At 40.5% G+C, this 18,949-nt stretch overlaps 1 protein-coding gene across 1 annotated transcript in view; it reads left to right on the forward strand.

Moving 5' to 3' along the window:
• The first annotated feature begins 4,443 nt into the window (after positions 1-4,443).
• LOC116817911 (protein zyg-11 homolog B-like) overlaps positions 4,444-18,949 on the forward strand; it is a 20,949-nt gene continuing 6,443 nt past the window's right edge. The window contains exons 1-12 of the mRNA XM_032768414.2: positions 4,444-4,688; positions 5,536-5,701; positions 9,455-10,209; positions 11,586-11,726; positions 12,744-12,920; positions 15,487-15,551; positions 16,706-16,805; positions 16,897-16,950; positions 17,174-17,335; positions 17,416-17,463; positions 18,106-18,303; positions 18,400-18,461. Of these exons, the coding sequence (XP_032624305.1) occupies positions 4,614-4,688; positions 5,536-5,701; positions 9,455-10,209; positions 11,586-11,726; positions 12,744-12,920; positions 15,487-15,551; positions 16,706-16,805; positions 16,897-16,950; positions 17,174-17,335; positions 17,416-17,463; positions 18,106-18,303; positions 18,400-18,461 (2,003 nt within the window). The 5' untranslated portion in view covers positions 4,444-4,613. The remainder of the gene's footprint in view (positions 4,689-5,535; positions 5,702-9,454; positions 10,210-11,585; positions 11,727-12,743; positions 12,921-15,486; positions 15,552-16,705; positions 16,806-16,896; positions 16,951-17,173; positions 17,336-17,415; positions 17,464-18,105; positions 18,304-18,399; positions 18,462-18,949) is intronic.

The following is an 18,949-nucleotide window of genomic DNA, read 5'->3' on the forward strand; positions in this document are numbered from 1 at the left end:
CTCGGGGCTGTGACTCCTAAGCTGGGTGAGTGGCTCCAACAGATCCCAGGAACAACATCAGAGCTCTCTGTCCAGAAGAGTGCAGTGCTAGGAACAGCTAAGATACTGCGCAGAACCCTCAAACTTCCAGGCCTCTGGCAGAGGACCCGAGGTTGAGGAAGACACATACCACCCATAGGGGTGAGAGGGGAATTTTTTCTATCCATCCATCCCTACTGTATTTTCCACTGCATGTATCCAGTGCAGTGGGTTTTAGCCCATGAAAGCTTATGCCCAAATAAATTTCTTAGTCTCTAGGGTGCCACAGGTACTCCTAGTTCTTCTGTATATTTAGTCATGTCTTTATACGACGCCATTCATTCCTCCTTAAGCTTTCCTAAATTTATTGAATCAAAGTTAGGCAATGAGAAATGATTGTCAGTAGTATTTAAAAAGGAGGAGACCACTTAACTTTTTCACAGATAACCTATTACAAAGCCCTTCTGTTTAGTTTTTTGTTACCTTTTTGCAAAGCAGATATATTGTTGCCATTTAGCACAATCTGACTTAAATGACAGTGTGCTAAATCCACTGATGGATTGATGACAAAAAAACCAAACCATAGGTATTAGCAGCACAGATGGTTATTGTATCTGAATTAATTCGTGGAAAATTGGGTTCTCGTTCAAATTATGAACAAAGGTGATTATTTTTATTGGCAAAATCTGGTATTTGCGTTAGCAGGTGGCTTATGGTAATGGACAAAGTAACAGAGCAACAAGTCCTTATGCCACAACAATGGTGTGAATTTCTGAAGAAAAGGGAACAGGATTGCAACATGCATTCTGTTGGACAGAGAAAAGAGTAGAACAACGCTACTTACTTGCACAAAAGCTTAGGCAAGATTTGCCAAGAAACCATAAGTGTTTCCCTACATATATAATATAGCCTTTTAAGCAGAAAATAGGTTATTTTTAACTACATGCTACTTGTAAAATATCATATGCCTTTCTTCTGTTTAAACTGTGATACAGCAGCATAGTTCTGTAAAATGTGACAAATTGTTCAGTAAATGTAATGGTTGTTTTTAAAATACTTTCAATTATCCAGACACAAAATACTATTTCCCCATAGGGTCCAGATGAGTGGGGCGTGCTGTATATGGATTGTAACACAAATTTCTAACCAGTGCTTTATTTGGGTGTTAATGTTGTATGTTAATTATAGGCTTTGCTTAAATAAATGTGTATGTATATATTTTTTCTTTTAGAATAATGAATATGCTGTTTGACAGAAATGAGTTAGGCTGCATTGAGCCAAAACAAGTCTGTACAAAACGAGTATCCATTTAAAGGTGTTCTATTATTTACTAGTAAAATGATGTACAAGCTGCCACCATTTATGAATGTAGCAAAACACTTATTTCCCTTTGTCAGTGTGGCTGTTTTAAAATGAAAAACCAAGTGCATTACAACCTTAGGTTATGATGTGAGGCAACAACTTTTTTGTTTCCATTAACAGAGTAGTAATCACTGTCAAATCTTTGGAGTAAACCAGAAATGGGCTACCTGACCCATTTCTTTCAGTAGGGGGAATTTTAACTAATGTTTCTCTTTTGTAGAGCTTTTGTGATTATTTTTCTCTGATTTCACTAACTTTGATTCTTCAGGAAAATGGTTCTAGATAAGTAAAACTTTCTGTAAAAGTTCTTACCATGTTTTCTTAGGAACAGTGAAGTATCTAAATGGTCAGCAGGAGATTGCTAAGTTTCCAACTTCCTTAAAACCAGTTAAAGCAGAAAGGAAAACACGTTTCTTTTGTTCTCACTGTTGCGTTCCTAAATTTACATTAAGTTGGTAATATATAAAATAGTATATGGAAAGGAGATTGGGGGGGGTACAGATTAAGAAACAGATACTTTACAAATACTAATGAACAGAGTAAGCCCAGTGGATGGTTTGTATTTGAAAATGGGACATATAGCCAGCCTTTCACAGCTTGACTTGTGTGGTTGATAGCAATACTTTGATTGCTATGTGGTGGCTGGCTCCATGGCCTTTGTGAAGAGAATTTTGTGGTCTCAGAACAACTTCCACCACAGTTTCTCCATTACCAAAAGCCACTTCAGTTTGTATTAAATAACTTTAAACTTCAGCTTCTGTACAGAGACTCAACTGGTAGAAGACTGAATGAAGAACTGTGCTCTGATACAGTGGAAATGGTTTAGGAGGACAGCCTCCTGCACACTCAAAATTAGTGACCTTCAGTGATGCCTAAAGAAGGATGAACTGAGTCCTTTTCAGTATTCCTCACTTTGGGCCTGATACTAATCTCACAGTAGCTTTGTACATTGATAGGCATACTGATTTCAGAGGGGCTACTCACTTCCCTTAGGGTGACAGCAAAGTCAAGCCTAATTTCAGATGGTATTCAATTTTCATAAAGTTATTTAGACTGGACATTAATATGAACCTTAAACTGGAATGTGTTGGTTTATCCTCTGCCCTGGGGACTGATGCCATAAAAGCCTAAAACAAACAATTGTTGCAATGTTTGGAAGTACAATAACTATATGCTCTAAATCAGGGGTTGGCAACCTTTCAGAAGTGCTGTGCTAAGTCTTCATTTATTCACTCTAATTTAAGGTTTTGTGTGCCAGTAATACATTTTAACATTTTTAGGTCTCTTTCTATAATATATAACTAAACTATTGATGTATGTAAAGTAAATAAGGTTTTTAAAATGTTTAAGAAGCTTCATTTACACTTAACATGCCAGTGGCCAGGACCTGGCAGTGTGAGTGCCACTGAAAATCAGCATGTGTGCTGCCTTTGGCATGCGTGCCATAGGTTGCCTACCCCTGATCTAGATCACTGGTTCTCAAACTAGGGGGCAGCTTCCAAGGGAGGAGCAGGAATGTGTCAAGGGAGGTCCAAGCTGTGTAGGGTGGGTTGGTTGGTTTTTTAAAAGAGCTCTGGCTGTCAGCCCTGGGTGGTTGGGGCTTGTGCAGAAAAGCTTTGCACAGCTGGGAGATGGGGACAACTGGAGCCCTGCTGCTCGGGCTCCCTTCTTGCCCTCAGTCCCTCACTTGGAGATGATGGGGCTCTGGCTGTCAGCCCCAGGGTGGCAGTGGGGTGTTATCTGCTATGAAAAGTGATGACATGAAGAAGAGGGGACCCAAATCAAATAAGTTTGAGAACCACCACTGCTCTAGATTGTGTGGTTTTCATATATGCCCTTCCCAGATGCCCAAAATATTTAGCTTTTAGGCTGGTGCCCAAAGATATGCTTATTTAAAGTGTGGCTCTGTTCTGCTATGCTGATTATGTATTTCATACTCAGTGGATTTGATTTTACTTCTTTATAATGGAGTTTTACCTTTATGTAAACCCTTAAGTCTAAGGGCTCACAGTAACCTTTTGTTTTACAGCAGCCAAAGTAGGAGAATTGAGCCTCCTATATCTACTGTTTGTATGTAATCAGACTTTTATCTAGTCACTTTGTGTTGATAAGCTTTTGTTCTTTTTATTCCTGTTTAGCCCTCCAGCTTTGCCACAGCTACGGTACAGTGAGCTGAATTCTATTCCCTTGTGCTTTATCAACAGAATTGTTTAGGAAGTGCTATTTATTTGTACCAGTCCAGGCACCCTCAAGGCAATGAGGATGCATCAGAGTCAAAGGGCATAATTTGATCTGTAAAATCTTTTTACAGGGCACATGCTACATGTACAGAAAGGAAAGAATCCACCTTCACTTGTAGATTTAGAAGTTATAAAACTGTATTTTAAATTGAGTTCTTAGTATGTTAAAAAATCATGAGTCAAATTCTCCAGAAACAGGAGCAGCTTTAAAAATCGTAAGATTATGTAAAAACATTTTTTTTGCCTTCTTTTTGAGCCCTTAGGGGGTGCTAAGCTCACATGTTGAAGCTTTCTCCACAGTCAGCCAGGCTCAAAACTTATTTTTCTTTTACACTAAAAGTTGAAATCATAACATACCCACTTGGTTCTAGGAGCTGGGGCAGTTTTACGGAAAAGAATAATTATGCGCATCATGACAAAATCATGAGTGTTAGCTCTCCTGAGCTGAGTCGTTTGTAAAACCAGAAATCACGAAGAAAGAAATCTGCAGTGACCAGGCTTGGATGGTCTGTTTTGGCACAATGTGACGTTATGGGTTTGAAATCATCCGTCCTCGTCTCGTTCTCTTAAACAGAGCTAAGTAAAGACACCGCCCCGCAGCTATTGTCTGCGCGTCTGTAAGCGACCACACGGGAACCAGGGGCTGCGAGGACTCAAGGAGGCGATAAACCTGCTGCTGCTTCCTCCCAGAGGAAGGCCCTTAATCGCGTAGGCCGGGGAAGGGCCGGGCAAGGAAGAGGCGAGTTCCTGCATCGTACGGCGGGAGGGGGCGCTGTGAACATTCAGGGGCCGCTCTGGGCTCGCCCCATCCATAGCTCGGAGCTCACTCGTGTTCCCTGGCCCGAGCTCGGCCGGCCACGCCCCGGAAGCGAGCGGGCTGCGCCTGCGCTGGGCTCCCGGCAGCGAGGCAGAGGAAGCGGTGCGGAGAGGGCGAGGGGAGTGTCTCTGCTGCGCAGGCCCGAGCCCCTCGCGCGCGGGGGCCTCCCGCCCGCCATGGTGCGGTTCCTGCACGTCCAGAACCGGCAGCGGCCGCCGCCGCCCATCTGCAGCGACTGCCCCGCTGTCCAGGTGCGGGGCTGCCCCGGAGCCTGGGGGCGCTGCGGGAGGGGAGCGTGTGTCTGTGTCCCGCCTCTGAGGGGAGCGTGGGACAGGAATCACCGCGGGGTCACTCTGTTGAGGGCTCTGGAGCATGAACGTGCCCGAGAATCGCTGGAGCCCGGGCTAGTCTGTTTCTTCTGGATCAAACTCCTCTGCTGGGAATCGGGCCCCAGAGATTCAGAGGTGTAGTTGAAATAAAATACCCGCCCTGATTACCGCCCTTTAAAAAAAGCAGCGCTTGACTCTGCTAAAGTGTTGGGTGAGTTTGAGTTGTTACACGTGGGGCCATAGTAGCCGCCCCTTTAAATCCTGACTTGTGCACGCTACACATTAACATCAAACAAAACTCAGTTAAAGGGGACTGTTCAGGGTGGGAGAACGATGCATTTGAAATAGAGGTGGAATGAGGCTATCTGGCCTGTGTTAATATGCAGTTTATTCTGTCTGACAACTTATCTGGAGGAGCATCCACAATCATAAGCTACTCCTAACTGGATGCTTTCACGGCTACGCAGCAAGATCATTTTCAGTTTCGAGTCTGACCCCGCAGAACCTTTTCATAAAATTTCTATTGATGTCAAGGTGTGGAGGGCTTACAGTTTCGGTTCCTTGAAGTCTGAGGTCTACCATAATAAGTTGCTGTCTCAGTCTCTGTAAGCTCCCTCATTCTGATATGTATTGAGCTATATCAAGTAGGTAGTGGAGCAGGAATACTTTGCTTTAACCTGCATTAATCATTGTGAAAGTATTTTTTGGTTAGTTGTAATTTGATTACAATTTATTAATGTGTGCAGGATTTTTTATTTGCTTACAACAGGCTGAGGCATCTCCATACTCTTTACTTGACATCTCTTTGAAAGCACTGACTGCTGACCTAGAGAAGTTTTGTACTGAGAGACAAGATGGAACATTATGCCTGAAAGAATCTGAAAGACTTCCCCAAGAAGTAGCTGATCGATTGCTGCAGACTATGGCATTTCATGGTAAGACAACTGTCTTGGGATCAGCAAGTGTAGATCTGGTGGACAAGCTAGATGTCGGACACTTTAGTCATTTGAGTTGTATTTTTAACATCTGAAATCTTGGAGTAATACCACCTCAAACGTTCTTTTCCATCTCATATTTCATCTTTTGAAATCTGATCACCACCACCTTCAGAAAGTTTGTTCTCTTTACCTTGCCCCCAAAGTCATTCCTCTTGAATTGATTGCATCTTGTTTCTACTATTATATTTTCTCTTCTACTTTTCTAAAATAGGAATTATCTAAATCTGAAGGCAACCAAATTTTCTCCCAATTTATCGTCAAACCCCCCCTCTCCCCCCAAGATTTTAGTGTGCCTCCTTTGCTCACCTCAAAAATGTGAGAAGGGTGGAAATTTATTTTAAAATATTGGTTAACAATATTTATTTTGGTTCCATCTTGGACTTGGTGAAGTTCTAGTGTAAAGTCTGGGAAAGGCAGGGCATGGGTGTGTGTGTGGGAGTAGACAGTAAAACATCTCGCTGGCATCACAAGTTGGAAATATGATCCATTTAATCTCTTTAAATCTTGCTTCCTTTTTTCTTTCAACTAGTGATGGACACTCTGTTCATATTGTGATTCTGTACTGAGTATGGAGGAATTTATGTAAAAATAAACCAACTTTATTTTCATATTACACAGGCTTATCGGGCTTAAGGAATTTAGAGCAGTAAGGAGGGGTCTATGATGGTTGTTTGCCATCTTGTAGATTATGAAAAGGTTGTGTGGCTATTTTGCTTATTCATAAGATTGTGCTTGTCTAAAGTTAGTCAATTTAATTGTTTTATGCTTCTCATTAAGCATTAAGTGTTGGAAACTATGAATATCTGATTTTTTTTTAATGGCCCTAAATGATACAACAATTGGAGTTTCTTAGCAAAGTCATGGGAATAGGATTTTATGTATAAAAGCTTGGGAATAATTACCGGATTTGGTATATTTAAGTATTGTATATTGAGTGCAATAAGGAAAGCAAGTTATGTTGTTGCCCTGTGACTTACTGGTGAACTGGTTCATTTCAGGTTAACTAATTTATAGTTACATTTTTATATTTTTCCCTGTTGGCAAAGTTCAGGTAAAATATGTCACAAGCTAGCCTAGTCTTCCTCTGAACAGACCCCCGTGTGTGCTCACTGGAGCCAGCCACTGAGTCCCATGTGCTACTAAGGCCTCTGGGTTTGGGTAGGAACTGACCATTGTTCCTAGCTCTGGCCTCTCAAGCATACTCCTTGGTCTTGGGCCTGGCTTATGCTTAAAAATTAGATCGACCTGGCTTCATCGGTTAGAGGTGTGAAAGAGAACCATAGTGAAGTTGACTTAGCCATGTCTATGCTGGGCGGTTATGTTGACAGAAATATTCTTCTTTTGCCCTAGCTACTGCCTCTTTGAGAGATGGATTAGCGTCATTGATGGAAAAACCTTTTCTGTTTGATATAGGAAGCGTCTACACTATGGTGATACTGCCACATAATAGCTGTGCCACTGTAGTGTAGATATGCTCTTAGAAAAACAACAAACATTCCCCCTCAATGTCAGTCTTTCAGCTCAGCAGCCATTCCTGGTGTCAGGACTTCTTGGAATGCTGCCCCTCCTTCCTCAGAGAAGAAACCTCCTTAAATAAAGTATTTCCTCTTTCGCCAAGTGGTCAGGCTGGGCAACTCCAGCTCTTCCAGCTGTGTGCTTTGATTATAACCTCCATCTTGGGTTAAGACATCCAGTTGGAACTGAAAACCAGGGGATTTTGACCCCCTCCCCAGACAGGTTTCTGCATAGAGTCCTCTAACTTTCAGAGTCAGTGACTCCTACTTAACAGCAAGCCTATTCTTCTGTTAGGATAGTCACTCAGAGTAGATGGCTCTGAATGACTTTGTCATGATTAGCTCTATAGGAGGTATCCCAAACCCCAGTATTATCACACAGTGCCCAGAATAGACTCTCTTTGGTAGGAATTAAACGGTTTTCAGTTCCACCTGGATGTCTTAACCCAAGATGGAGGTTATAATCAAAATGGGGTTCACAAAACAAGTTTGTGTCAAATTGTATATTCCATTTTATTTCCCACACTGTCACAGTACACAACTACAGAGAGCAGCTACCAAGAGTGGAAGGAAATTATTTAAGGTAGCACAAAAGTGTAATGTACGACAGGGTTCAGTCTTGTCATCGTTGTTCAAAGTGTATGTCAGCCTGCTGGTTGAGATGGAGATTTTTGATTGTTAAATTATTTTTGGTTTGGATGCTTTAGGAAAGACAAGTATCTTACAAAAGGAGGACAATACAGGTTTTTTTGTATGCTTTAATAACCTTCATACAGTTCCCGGGTACTTCTTGTCATAGGTTTTCTGACATTAAAGACTTAGGAGTAATAGGATGAAATTAAGAAAATGAAAATGTAGGCTGTGGAATCATCACTTAAGGTCAGCAGTGGAAGACCCTTCAGTTGGAACAATTAAAGCTAGATTAAGCGAAGCACTAGGAAAAAGTAGTGCACAAACCATTCCGATATTTAGCTGTTTATACTCTAGTCAAGTAGAACTTACACAACAAATCCTTAACTAAAAACTCCAACATCATCTCTTCTCATCAACTCTGAGAATTCTGTCTTGTCTTTGCTTCTGCTTGCTGGTTGTGTTTTTTTTCTTGATGTTTCATTGGTTAACATGGATAAAATGCACACCATGGCTAAAATCATTCCAACAAATGTTTAAATGTTATACCATACTTCACAATTTAGGGAACAACTTAAACTAATCTTAACAAAACTTTCCCACCCTTTCACAAATAATTGAGGCTTATGCATTTAAATGCTGCCTGATCATTTTAAAATGGTCATGTTAAAATATGTACCATATTTGATAATTCTCACATTTTTTAACATAGTTCTGACTATATCCATAATCTGTGTTCCTGTAGAGTGTGTAGAAATGGTGTCCTGATTTACTAGGATATAAGTATAGGGTTAAATCTATATATGCTGTATTTGTAAAGGAGCTCTTGAAAAGATGTGATTGAAAAGCTAACCACCAGTGGATGCTTGAATTTGAGGGACAGCTAAAAGACCATTAACTTATTCTTTTCCCCTTCTCTTGCTCTTCTCACAAGCACACAGTCCTGACCTTGAAGGGGGAATTTTTATGGTTCTGTTCGCTCTCTAACAAGCTGGAATATCAGTGTGTGTGTGTATAAATCTACCATTTAACATGAAAATAGAGCATCAAGGAGTTTGTACTTCAAGTTATAGTATGTTTTTACTCTCAAATACTTATTGTATAATGAACAGTATAGAACATAATGAAGATTTTTAGTCAGAATAGAAAGTTTAGTAATAGTGTTTCCACCAAGCCTACAAAGGTGAGGTACCCTGTATACAGTGTAAAAGAATATATTCCTTGCCGCGTACATGTTCAGGATGTAATATGTGTTTTTATTGTGAGGAAGGCTATAACACTTTTATCAGTTCACTGCCATAAGCCTTTTTGAGGATTCAAAACATGAGGAAGGAGAAACATCTCCTTTCAAAATCCATTTATTCTTCTCAGTTTGCTGCTCATAGATTGTTTCCTTACCTTCTAAGAATAATCCTTACTATTTTCTCATGTATGAGTGTGCCCCCTGGCTAAAGTGTACTGAACATGAGGGATGAAATAGGAGCACTTTCTATAGTTCCATTACATTGCTGTCTGCTGTAACGCTCTTATTGCTGTTTCCCAATAGAGCTGCTGAATGATGGAACTGTGGGCATTTTCCGAGGTAACCAAATACGCTTGAAACAAGCTTGCATCCGGAAAGCAAAAATATCTGCACTATCTTTCAGAAAAGCTTTCTGCCATCATAAGCTGATAGAACTTGATGCTACAGGGATGAATGCAGACATTTCTATTGCAGATATTGTAAGTGGACTTGGTAGCAATAAGTGGATCCAGCAAAATCTTCAGTGCCTTGTGCTGGACTCATTAAGACTTTCCCTGACAAATCCATATGAAAGGTGCTTCAATCAATTGTCTGGTCTTCGTGCTTTGAGCATTACCAATGTTCGCTTCCACAATGAGGATTTAGTAGAGATTGCTTCACTTCCAAGGCTGGAAAGTTTGGATATATCCAACACTTCTGTTACTGACATAACTCCACTTCTCGCCTGCAAGGATCGACTTAAGTCTCTCTCTATGCACTACTTGAAGTGTTTAACAATGACTACACCCCAAGTCTTGGATGTCATAAGACAACTAAAGTATTTGAACCACCTTGATATTTCGGATGATCAGCAGTTTACATCTGACATACCCGTCTCTTTACTAGAGCAGAAAGACATCCTACCTCACCTAGTGTCTTTGGACATTTCTGGCAGTAAATACATTACTGATGAAGCTGTAGAAGCATTTGTCAAACAGCGACCTGCAATGCAGTTTGTGGGACTACTTGCTACTGATGCCGGCTACTCGGAATTCCTTTCGGGAGAAGGAAACTTGAAGGTTTGAGTTTAAAAGAAAAAAAAAAAAAGACATATTTGCATGCAAAAGGAAGTGTTATCTCCTGTGTTGTGTAGGAAGTAGAGCTAGGAACTCTGAATCCTACTCTCAGTAGGGAAAAAAAGAGTTCAGGGAGAGGAGCAAAGATATGTTATTTAGCTCTTCTTTGCCCCACTTCTCTCTGACTAATCCTGTCCTAATGAAAGTAACTTTGAGAATAAACCTAGTAAGGGTCAAAACAGTTTGTGCAGTTAACAGTTGAGCTTGTTGAATATTGGGAATGGAAAAAAATAAAAATTTAAAATAAAATTGATTACTTCAATGAAAAAGACAAAAGACATTGTAGGCTAACATTACTAGTGTTTGTCCAGCTCTGTTCTGTGCCTGAAATTAAAATGAGCAAAAAAGTGAATTGAGACAGACAACTGAGTTGAGATGGGAGCAGTTTTGTTTAGTGGTCTTGCCTAGATGCATTTATCCTTCATATGGAGCGCTAACAAACTGCTGTGTTGTATTTGAACTATTTCCATGGCTCTGGGCAGAGCCTGGACAGAGCTCAGGATTGAGATCTTTGAACAGACGGCGCTGTCACAATGCAAAGAATTTATCTGGAGAATTTTCTAAGTATGTTCTTATATTACTACATGTGAGTTATATTATAGCTCAGGGGTGGGCAAACCACAGCCTGTCAGATCTTTTAATCCAGACTTTGTTCCCACTGGGGAGCTCCTGGAAGCTGGGCTCTGCACAGCTCCCAGAAGCAGTGGCATATCCCCCCTCTGGCTCCTATGTGTAGGGGTAGCCAGGGATCCCATACACTGCCCCCGCCCCAAGCGCCGACTCTGCAGCTCCCATTGGCTGGGAACTGCAGCCAGTGGGAACTGCAGGGGCGGTGCCTGCAGATGGGGCAGTGTGCCAAGCTGCCTGGCCAGTGCCCCGCTTCCGCGTAGGAGCCAGAGGGGGGACATGTTGCTGCTTCGGGAACTGCTTGAGGTAAGCACTGCCCGGAGCCTGTTCCCCAACCCCTTGCCCCAGCCCTGATCCCTCTCCAACCTTCCAAACTTCTCATTCCTAGCCCGGAGCACCCTCATGTACCCCACAGCCTGCACCCCCTACCTGAGCCCTCACCCGCCCGCACCTCCACCCCCTGCCCCAGCCTGGAGCCCCCTCCCACACTCCAGACCCAGATGTGGCCCTTAAGCCAAAAAGTTTGCCCACTCCTGTTATAACTAGATGACAGCTTGCTCATTATAACATCATATTTTGAATGGTTTTGGACAAGACTAATTTATCTGCACAGTTTCAAAAGATCCAACTTGTCAAAGGTAACATGAAATTTTCCAATTAAACTTCAGTGTATTAACTGTTTTGTGCCCCAGGTATCGGGAGGAGCAAATGAGATTCAGATTTCTGAAGCTCTGAAGCGTTACAGTGAGCGGTCATACTTTGTGAAGGAGGCTTTCTTTCGTCTCTTCACCCAGACATGTTTTATGAGAATAACTAAGCCTGAAATCTTAAAGGTAAAAATGAATTGCTGGTGAGAGTAAATATCAACATATTTGTTGTATTTAGGTGTGTGTGTGTATGTGTGTGTAAAAATCTGTAACTCATCAGGTACACATCCCAGACTCTTCTTCCTTCCCTGGAGTTAGCTAGTATACTGGGTGGGGCTATTTCAGAAGTACACTTGCAGAAGTAACCCAGGTGCTGTAATCTCCTTTCCTGTTGATCATAACTATCACAGCAGGTAACAAAAGAAGAGAAAGATCTAGGGAGAGTTCATGCTTCTCCCTTCCAGAATTTTAGAGATTAGGGCCAATAGCCTTAAATGGATTTGGATTTAAATGGGGAATTGATGAAGACATGCTTTTTGTTTCCTCCATTTAGGATTCTGACTGCATCGTGATGGAATGGCTGTAGCTTTTACAGTCAATTCTCAGGTAGAATATGTTGACTAGTCCAGCATGTTAGCTGTGAAAGTATGGGAGGGACTGACTAGGTCTGCATCTGGTGCAATTTTTTGGTTAATCAAGGATCACTGAAGACATTCCCAGCCACTTCTTAGGTGTCCTGGAGAAGCAGTGAAGGAATGCCCTCTTGACATCCCCAGTACTCATTCTCCATTGGCTATTGGAGGTCAGATGCCATCAGGTGCAGTCATAGATCCTGCCTCTTCCCCAGGATGTGCCCTCTGTTCACAATAATATCACTTCCATCTCCCTCCAAATTTAGTTTGGGGTCACTGTCCTTTCACATCCTGCGGATAGTAGGACATATCATGGAATGGAGAAAAACTCACACCCTTCTCTAGGTGATATGATTGCAGAATAAAATTGATGATCGCCATTTACAATCCTACTGTGCTACTAAGAGGGTGCACTTCTGGGTATACTTGTTGCATTTGGTTAATAACTATTTAAAATATTCAGTAATCATAATTAGAAGTGCATCGTGACTTGTACAATGCAGTATTGTGACTGTCTTACAAAATTAGAAATATGAGATCTTATTATGTGAACATAACTTTTCTATTTCAGCTTGTGATTGTTGGAATGAGAAATCACCCCTTGGACTTGGCAGTGCAGTTAACTGCTAGTGCGTGTTCTCTTAACTTAACTAGACAGGGTCTGTCTGCTGGCATGCCTGTTCGTCTGCTATCCGATGTGATCCATTTACTACTCAAAGCCGTGGAAAACTTTCCTGAACAACAACAGGTAAAAGGGCAGAGAGCACAATTTTAATTCGCTTCTCCTAACAAGGAGGGCTATAATATAAAAACAGAATGAGTATGTTTCTGCTCTGAGAAGGCTTCATCGGTATTGATGTGCTGTTATTTTGTTCAAATAAAATGAAATGCCACGATTAGCAGAAAAGACCAGATTTGTAGAATCTGTGGGGTTTTCCCCTAATTTCTCCCTTCTGCTTTGCATCAGTAGAGGCCAACACTAAGGTTGGATGACTGGTGCTCTCTCTACTCTCATGCAGCTTAACAATTTTCTTTTTTGTTTTACTATTTATAAATTATGTATGCCATTAATTTTAACATTCAGATTCCTCTACAGTGTTAATCTTGCCTTGTCATGTTTCATCTTTGCTCTGTATTAGCAGACTTCTTATATGTCAGTTAATATAGTATAATGAGTACACTTAATTACACAGAAGAATAAATTGAGAATAAGTAGTCTGAAATACATAGAAAGCCATCATCCTGATTGTATGAACATACAGAAAATGCTGGCTGGACTCCTGGGAAAGTCAGGAGACTAACAGATGTGTTATAAAGCATGTCCTATTCTTAACCAATATTTGTGAATTGGTGTAAGTGGTGAAGTGCCGTAAAATTACTCTTGAATTGTAAAGAAGACCAGACAACAACAAACTCTGCTTGCATCACCACTGAAAGTCTCCTGCTTTTCCTGTGCGATCAAATGTGGAGCTACATCAGAGTTGTCTTCCTATGGGAAGTATAACTAAAATCTCAATTCTTACTGAGACATCGGCATCATTCACAACTAGGGAAATATTGAAGCAGTGACAGACATTTTAAGGACTGTACTGGAAACGGGTATAATTAGTAGATATTTACTAATTGAAGTTACCTTTCAAGCTGGCTGTCCTCTGTACAAGGTAGAAATCTCTCTTGCTATATAAAGAGAGTTGCAGTATTCTTGCTGTCATGAGGCTTCAGATGCATTTTAGTATTGTCATAACTTAAAGAGAATTATTAGATGCTTGTCTTTCAGCAAGCAGGTGAAATTAGTCTGGCTCAAATTCAGTCATTACTTCCTCCACAGCAATTAGATTTCTTTAATTTCTGTTCAGAAAGAAGAAATAGCAATTCCAATATTTGCAATTCCACATCGAGGACTGATGAGTTCTGCTTTCTGTGTGGGTAACTGAATTGGTGGTGGCTTGAGATCTCCCACTTATTCCTATCCTCTCATAAGTCGAGAAAGCTAACAGTGCTAGCCACCATTAGGAAAGGGCTAGCTAATAAGAGAGCAAATATCATAATGCCATTATATAAATCTGTGGCACACCCACACCTTGAGTACTGTGTGCAGTTCTGGTTGCCGCATCTCAAAAAAAAGATATATTAGATGTGGAAAAGGGCAACAAAATTATTACAGGTATGAAACAGCTTCTGTATGAGGAGAGATTTAAAAGACTGAGACTGTCCATCTTGGAAAAGAGATGACTAAGAGGGGATATGGTAGAAGTCTATAAATAGTTTGAACAGGGAATTATTTACCCTTTCACATAACCAATGAATTAATAGGCAGTAGTTTTAAAACAAACAAATGGAAGTAGTTCTTTACATAACACACTGTCAACCTGTGGAACTCATTGGCAGGGGACATTGTGAAACCCAAAGTCTGATTGGGTTAAAAAAGAATTAAATAAGTCCATGGAGGATAAGTCCATCACTGGCTATTAGCCAAGATGGGCATGGTCACAACCTCATTCTCTGGGTGGCCCTAAACCTCCGACGGCCAAAAGCTGGAACTGGATGAAAGGAGATGGATCACTCAGTAATTGTGTTTTCTGTTGTCTCTTTGAAGCTGCTGGCATTGGCCACTGTCAGAAGACAGGATGCTGGGCTAGCTGGATAATTGATCTGATCCCATATGCCCCTTTTACATTATTATGAGAGAGCACACACTAAACTAAGTAATGGTTAGTGGCAGCAATATTCATGTGCTTTTCTTGAATCCAGTCCAGGCTGATAGCAAAGGCTGTTAAGGAAATGCTTTAGATCCAAAGCTGTGATACAGCCAACTGTAATCTTGTGGGATGGTAACAGTCTGCCTTTGTTGCGACACCGAATTCATACAGCTGATACTGACCCTTGAGGAGAGGTTAAGGCTGGTAGTGAGGACTTGGAATGAGATTTTACAAAGAGGTCCAATTCTTAGACAACTTTGAATATGAATTAAAAAAATCTCACAGCAACATAAAATTTAGCATCTTCCCCATTCCATAAACTTCCTTGTATGATAAAGTTAAGTAAGGAACAAAACTGGAGTCATTAATATCATACATTCTAGGGGGGATTGCATTATCTGTACTGCAGGAGTCTTTACATTGGTTAAGATTTTGTTTATGGTATCTCAGTTCCATCCTTTGCTTGTTTAATTATTTGTCTCTAATAATACAATACATAGTTCCCTAATGACTAGTGAACTGCAAAATTATTATAAAATAAAATATGAGAGCGCACTTCCGTAACTTCATAAAATCTTCTTCTCCCCCCCCCCCCCCCCAAAAAAAAAAAAACAGCTGCAGAAGAATTGCCTCCTCCTCCTATCTAGTGTCAGGATCCTTCAAGATGTTCCATTTAACAGGTAAGTGACAACCCAATACATTGAAATAGGATGTCAAACAGCATGTCAAATATTTGGAACAAATTTTCTTTTTTCTGATTTTCTTTTTTTTATCATAACTTTCATCTTTAAACTTTCTTTTGTGGATCCTCAGTTAACTAGTCTTCTGAATTGTCATTCAGAAATTTTAGGTTTGCTTCCTAAGGTCTGATTTTTGCTTATAGACTCATAAACTGCAAGTAACTCCACTGACGCTGATGATGTTACATTTGTACAAAGCTGGTGGGAGATCAGACTGGCAGTAAAATCTTGGCCCAATTGACGTCATTGGCAAAATTCCTGTTGACTTTGGAAGGGCCAACACTTCAAGGTTTCTAGCTCCCTTGACATGCTCATCTGCTGGAGGGAAAGGCAGTTGCCTTGAATATAACTTCAGTGATCTTTCTTATCTGGGAATGGTGTTAATACACTATTGATGACATTGTTGTGGTAGCCGGGAAAGTCCCAGGATATTAGAGAGAGAAAGTGAGTGAGGTAATATCTTGTATTGGAACAGCTGTTGATGAGAGAGACCGGCTTTCGAGCTACACAGAGCTCTTCCTCGTGTCTCCCTGAAGAAGAGCTCTGTGTAGCTCCAAAGCTTGCGTCTCTCATCAGCAGAAGTTGGTCAAATAAAAGATATTACTTAACCCACCTTGTCACTCTATTGATGACATTGGCAATAGACTGCCTGGAGGGAGGAATGGGTGATGGAAGCAGAAGGTACCAGTGGAGGATTCTTTGCTCTGACAGGAAGAAAGGGAAACTTTTCTTCAGATGTGGAGAGGGGGTTTGGTAGTAGTTCTGTTAGTAACAAAAGGCATCACTCGTGCATTAATAATGAGTTATCTACTGTTGCTCACTTAGTTATTTTCTAGATAACCTTTTAAAACTCTTGGATCCCTCTTAGCATCTTTCTTGTGGCCTGAACAAAGGCTGCTATAAATTAGTCTTTGTTGTTGCCCGTTTTCAGGGGTGAGGAGAGGATGTGCAAAAACCAGGCTTGTGCTTTTCTATCCTTTGGAAACTAAGTATGTTTCCTTCGGTTTCCAGAGGTTGATATGAGAACCCTAGAGTCTGAGATGCAAGATGAAATTTAAGTTTTGTATAACTTACACTCTGCTGTCATAATCTAGGTTTGAAGCTGCCAAACTTGTTATGCAGTGGCTGTGTAACCATGAAAATCAAAATATGCAAAGAATGGCAGTGAATATAAGCTCTATTCTAGCTTTGAAGGTATGAGACTTAAATTTGGAAATGTTCAAACTTCTGTTTCCTAATTTTCAACAGATATTTCAAATACTCATGTAATATTATTTACTTGCAGCTTTCATCTGAGCAAACAGCACAACTCAGTGCAGAACTCTACATCGTTGTGGGGGTGAGTTGCACATCTCTGTGTGACATTCTTTATCACCAGGTATTAAACCAACATCATGAGAGAAATGACTCAGTTCTGAGCAACCCACATTTGTACAGCACAGAGCATGATGGGGCTTAAGGTCTTCTGGTGCTTTCACAATATCAATATGAATTATTACTAATGTCTGCAACGAGAATCAAAGCCAAAATCTAAAATCTTATTTTTTGCTTTTCCTTTACAGGAACTTCTTGAAATAGTTGAACAGAAAACAAATTTGAATGAAGTAGATACTACTTTCATGTTTACCCTGAGTGCACTTTGGAATCTCACTGATGAATCCGCTACCACCTGTAGGCACTTCATTGACAACCAAGGGTTAGAACTCTTCATGAGAGTCTTAGAGGTGAGAGTGTGACTGATTGTGGTAGATTGCTAGCATACATCAAAACGCTATTTAATGATGACCTTTGTTTGTCTTGACAGTGTTTTCCATCTGATTCAGCTATACAACATAAAGTTCTTGGACTTCTGGTAAGATCAAAATCAAGTTCTGTTTTAAAAGAACCATTAGTTTTCTATTACTTGTTTCTATTTAACTTTCAGTTAGGAAATACCTGGAGGGCTTGTTAACTTCCTTTAGTAAAAAGAGATTTTCTCCCTTGCAATTTAAAAGTATCAGTTTATATCCTTAGACACTCATCTCAGCATCATTTTTACATTACACTGATGATTTTCTGAAAAACAGTTGACAGTACATGGATTAAAATAGAAATAACCATTTAGCAGTCAAGGCATTTCCTTCAGTACTTCCGCAGAGGTTAGGGGAGCAAGTGAAATGAGTACAAGTATCCAAAAGATGATAAAGGTCCATTTCTGCTCCTGCTGAACTCGATGGCAAAACTCTTGTTAAATTCTGGATTGGACTCAAAATTAAGTAATGTAACAAAATATGAACTGTAGGTCAGAGTTTGGTGGTGGGTTGTTTTATTTGCTTCAGTTTGATTTTTAGGTATTGAAGCTTTCAGAGTATCAACTATGTTGTTATAGAAAATGGGAGGTATAAGGCCCATCATCCTTCAGAAGAAATTTATTTACTTATCATAATGCTTATGAACATTGTATATGCTGCTTATGTTGTGCACACTGATTTTTTTCACCTATTCTGTCTTACAGAATAATGTAGCAGAAGTGAGAGAACTTCAGTCTAAACTGATGTGGAAAGACTTCGTAGACTGTCTCAGTGAATTATTGTGTAGTGCTGAGATAGAAGTCAGTTTCTTTTCAGCTGGGATTATTGCTAATTTACTATCTAGAGGAGAGCAGGCCTGGACACTGAGTCAAACCCAAAGAAAATCTCTGACTGAACAACTGGTACGCTGGCTAAAACTGATACCCTAGTTATATTCTAGTACAGTGCTTGTGCTGTTTACTGTAAATATTATAATAATTAGTTTTGTATCTTTACAGCATTCAACCATTTTGAAGTGGCCAACCCCAAAATGTAAGATGGTAGCATTGGTTGCCTACAGGTAATGAATTCGGAATAATGTCTTGACAATATTGACTCTTTTACTGTTTCTGACGTTTGTGTACTTACTGTATTTCTGCTGCTGCCGCCGCCGCCGCCAACCTCTTCACCCTAAATGTTCTCCTTTATGGAACACTGCTTTTGTAGCAGATCTCTTGGACATGTTTGAGCAGGGAATGGAGGGAAGAAAAGCCATTTTGGAGCCTGCTGAAATACTGTTCTAGGTAGTTCTAACCAGCTAAAATAACACATACCATTCACAGGAACCAGATTTGGGCCTTGCACCTATGACTTCAACTTTCCAAGCCTTTTTTGTTTAGGAGCATATAAATTGCTATGCTGCATTACACTGGTGGCTTATAGTGTAGTATCCTGTCTGTGAGAGTGTCATAAACAGATAGCTAAGGGTTAATGTTTCTTTTACCTGTAAAGGGTTAACAAAGGGAACCAAACACCTGACCAGAGGACCAATCAGGAAACCGGATTTTT

The sequence above is a fragment of the Chelonoidis abingdonii genome, chromosome 7, assembly GCF_003597395.2.
Source record: "Chelonoidis abingdonii isolate Lonesome George chromosome 7, CheloAbing_2.0, whole genome shotgun sequence".
NCBI classification, from domain to species: domain Eukaryota; kingdom Metazoa; phylum Chordata; order Testudines; family Testudinidae; genus Chelonoidis; species Chelonoidis abingdonii.